The sequence below is a fragment of the Benincasa hispida genome, chromosome 11 (assembly GCF_027475165.1).
Source record: "Benincasa hispida cultivar pf3 chromosome 11, pf3_genome.v1.1, whole genome shotgun sequence".
In the NCBI taxonomy this organism is placed as follows: domain Eukaryota; kingdom Viridiplantae; phylum Streptophyta; class Magnoliopsida; order Cucurbitales; family Cucurbitaceae; genus Benincasa; species Benincasa hispida.
The window spans coordinates 71,673,167-71,677,268 of NC_143488.1; the positions used below are offsets into that span (position 1 = coordinate 71,673,167).

The 4,102-nt window shown below is 36.2% G+C and overlaps 1 protein-coding gene across 1 annotated transcript; it reads right to left on the reverse strand.

The window, feature by feature from the left end:
- On the reverse strand, positions 1-3,867 carry LOC120089988 (Cyclophilin-like peptidyl-prolyl cis-trans isomerase family protein). Its single transcript, XM_039047445.2, has 6 exons — positions 3,696-3,867; positions 3,418-3,513; positions 3,255-3,316; positions 2,971-3,104; positions 2,493-2,577; positions 1-345 (listed from the first exon to the last, which is right to left on the reverse strand). The coding sequence occupies exons 1-6, from the start codon at positions 3,765-3,767 to the stop codon at positions 300-302; spliced, it is 495 nt and encodes a 164-aa protein (XP_038903373.1). The 5' UTR covers positions 3,768-3,867; the 3' UTR covers positions 1-299.
- Positions 3,868-4,102: the final 235 nt, after the last annotated feature.

Sequence of the window (4,102 nt, forward strand, 5' to 3'; positions counted from 1 at the left end):
TTAGAAATTGGAAGACCTTCAATCTCATACTTGTTATAAAATGTCAGTCAAATGCTAAATTGGAAGACCTTCAATCTCATACTTGTTATAAAATGTCAGCCAAATGCTAAGTTATGAGTTTAGAATAATACCATTTGATGAGATTGGAAGGTCCTTTTCCCCTTCTCTTTCTTCAACCAACTAACATGGAAATTTTTCCTATGCTTCCTTCTGTTATGAAACACATACATGGCTTCTATTGCTGCATATGGTGCCAATACAACGATACGAGTTTGTCAAAAAATAATAACCGAAAAGCTTTAGTCTTTAACTGATGCCCGTAGTATTTTCACATCATGGATGGGTCTGTATCAAAACCAAAAACAATTGGATTAGCCTCAACTCGCTTCTGCTAATGATATGACCTCACAATACTAGAAAAATGTGATTTGAGCTCGCTTGGACGATTGGTACTGTTTCACAAAACATGTTGAGATAACTATCTTCCATGCCAAAGTGAGATAGTAATTGGCATAGTCTTCCTTCCAGTGTTTTCGGAAAAAAAAAAAATGACTTCCATAAATTATTGGTTGTTCCTTTTTGTTTGGTTTTTTTTAACTAGATTTCATTTTCTTTTTTTAGATCAATTAAACTATTATTCCTTCTAAAATTACATCTTCCTGTATTAAGTATATTATACTAATTGAGTTGGAAATACTTTAACGGGACGAAGTAGCCTCTTAGTATCATTTTTTAAATTCACACCATTTTTTTTTATAAAGGTTTAATGACAATATCGACTTGATAGAAAATAGATTGAATATTTTAAAAGATTCGAGATAAAATTCAAAGATGATCCATCAGCTCATCGACACAATAGCATGACAGAAAAATCAAAGATGATACCACAATTCAAAAACCAACAGGCTGTATCAGTGAAGAAAAATTCATTAATTCATCAACATTGTGATAAATTATAAATTCAGAGGTACCAATAGAGGCATTTCTTTGGAGCGACAATAATAGATCCAAAGCAAGAAAAATTCATTAATCTAAGCAAGTCTATAGCATTTTGAGTATAAAAATCAACCTTTCTAATAAGTTTTTCATCTGCCATTGATATTGAAGAGATTATTCTCTAGAAGCAAGTTATTAGAATCAGATGTATTCTGAGGAGTTGGCCCCTAATTATCCTGGGATGCCTTGAGGAGAAAACTTATTCCTAGTGATTTATAGATACCTGTAATTGAGAGAATTTTGAGCAAGCTGTTGAAACAATAAAATACGTTAATGATCCCATAGGATGGCAAATTGGGTTTGGAATAGTCCCTTCTGGCTAATGTCCCTAGGGATTTAACTATCGAATGATCTCCACTTCATCACATAGTTAGTTGGAGTAAACCTTCTTGTCCTACACAGCAGGGAGATTTCGAACTCAATAACCTAAAACCTCACAAACTAACTTATCTCCAAGTGGAGTTGGATATTTGTTCATGAACTCAGAGTTCTAAGGCAGCGATCATCGTCCACAAGCATGAGATGCATCAAAATGGTTGGCCCCTCAAAGACATAAAAGTTGGTAGGGTAGAAAGAAGCCCCAATGGTGAATGGATTTTTAGTTTCTGCATGTACTCGGGTGGATTAGTTCTATTAAATATTAATTGAAAGTGCACTATGTCTCTCGAGTTCCCTTTTTCAGGAAAACAGATGGGTGGGAGGCTCCAGATCTAGAACTTGATAAAGATGACCATCAAGGAAGGATTGTTGAGTAGAAAATACCAAAACATTTCTTAAACATTAGACGGGTATAGAATGAAGAGCTCAAAGAATGCCTCTACTTTCATATTTGCTTTGAATTGTATCATTGAATACCTTGTTTGAGACAAAATGGACTTTGGACCCTCGGGGTACGATACTCATAACTCTCTCTCTACTCACCTTCCAATCTCTTCAATCCACAGTTTCTCTCTATTTATTACTATTTTAAGAAGTTAATTGCTGAACATTTGCGTTCTTTCTGTGCGGTCTTTGGAGTTCGCTCAGGCATTCAGCAGAGCAGAACAGATCCAGTAAACAAAATTCAAAAGTAGTTTACTTACACTAGCCCTTCCCCTAATTGGAAATGGAAAGCTTAGTGCAATAGTTCTTTCAAGGACCAAACGCATGTTCTCTATTTAAAAAATAATAATAATAATAATAACTAGGTCATCTTTTTAACAGTTTGTACTTTGTACACTGCCCTAATTGGAGTCATTTTATCAGTTCCAACTTTTTTTTGTTTTAAAAGCAACATGGTCTCTAATTTCCGTTGTTCAAATCCTTTTAGCTTTTGTTAGAGTGGGACTTGTTTTAAATTTAAAAAAGATGTTTCTCTTCTGTATTGCAATATCAAATTACTCAGTGATAATGTATTAATGAGCTCTACTGATCTAGACTAGAGACAACAGGAATCCAGTTGCCTTTAATCAAAGTTCCAAAGAGATGGAAATAGAGCAAAGGAGAAGGCATCATACCTGTCATTGTTATCAGTTTGTACACTGCCAAGCCTTTTGATTATTTCCATTCCCCTACAAACTCTTCCAAAGATGGAGTGCTTCCCTGGACATGAAGACGAATGGGTCAACAAACTTTCAAAGACAAATGTGACAATTCAATTTTAGGAGTTCAAACATCTTCAATTCGGCACTCATTGAAGAGCAGCCATAAAACAAAATTTTCATTATAGCCATTCGTCAAGCACATGAGCCCAAAATCAACTAGAGTTATCAAATTAGTTGGGAGTAAATGCACGCTCAATTGATTGATTCTCCCTGAGACAACATTTCTACCAAGTTGATGTAGAATCTCTAATACAAAAAAGAGATCCATACAGTTTACTTTCTTTTTTATTCGATTGAAGCAATCAACTTTAAATCGTTGCCTCTTGGTATGCAAAATATTTGATCGACGTAACTTTAAAAATAGTGCAATAATTGCTAGAAAATTGCTTACCATCTAAAGATGGGCAAGGAGCAAGAGTGATAAAGAATTGGCTTCCGTTTGTATCAGGACCAGCGTTTGCCATTGATAGAATACCAGCTCCAGTGTGCTTCAACTCTGGTTTTATTTCATCCTCAAACTTCTTGCTGAAACACATCGTGTCAAAAAGAAAAAAGAAAGAAACCCAATTAATAAATACATTGCAACGAATATTCAAGGACCTCAGAATTCAACTCCAGCAAGAGAAGAACAATTTCTTAAAACTAAAACTATTGATAGAAAATGAAAACACATACCCATAAATAGATTCCCCACCCCGTCCAGTTCCTGTGGGATCCCCACCTTGAACTATAAAATCCTACACGGAATCACCAAAACCCCATGGAGTAAAAGACTGCTTACGCCTTCAGAAGATCAACCTGCAGCTAAACAACCACCACTAAAGAAAGAGAGACAAACCTTAATAATCCGGTGAAACTTGACATTGTCATAATAACCTCGCCGAGAAAGCTCAATGAAGTTTCTACATGTTCTCGGTGCGTGTTTGAAGTAAAGCTATAATTAAACATCAACAACACAAGATATTATGAGTTCAGTTACGCACAAAAGAAAAATCGAATTCTACAAACAAGCAACTAGAGGAAGTAGAGCTCAATTCAAACTTAACGGGGGGGAAGAAGTTAAACGAAACAAACAAAGACGCAGAAGGATTGAGGAAAGAAGAAGAGAACGAGTACCTCGACGGTGAAAGAACCCATGGAAGTCTCCAGAGTTACCTCCGGCGGCCCTCCTTCGGCGCTTGCCCACATCGTCGTTCACAGAGAAATCGCAGATACTTTCGCGCGAGGGAAGGATTATGCGTTTTTCAGAAATGCGAGTAGCACTTCGAGCTTCAGAGGAATTGGAAGAAAGAGATGGAGCCAAAAGGGCTTTTTGCTTTATTGGGCTCGGAATGGATCGGGCCCATTTAAAAGTCCGATCCCGAAACAGAACCAAATCCTCTCCACTACCGTTCGATAATCACAAAACATATCTTAGAGCCATCTTTAGATTATCAAGTTACCTCATTAAACTTCCAAAGATAAATCTACCATTTGAGAGTGAGATCATCGATTGGTGGTATTTCAATTGTAAATTAATGTAA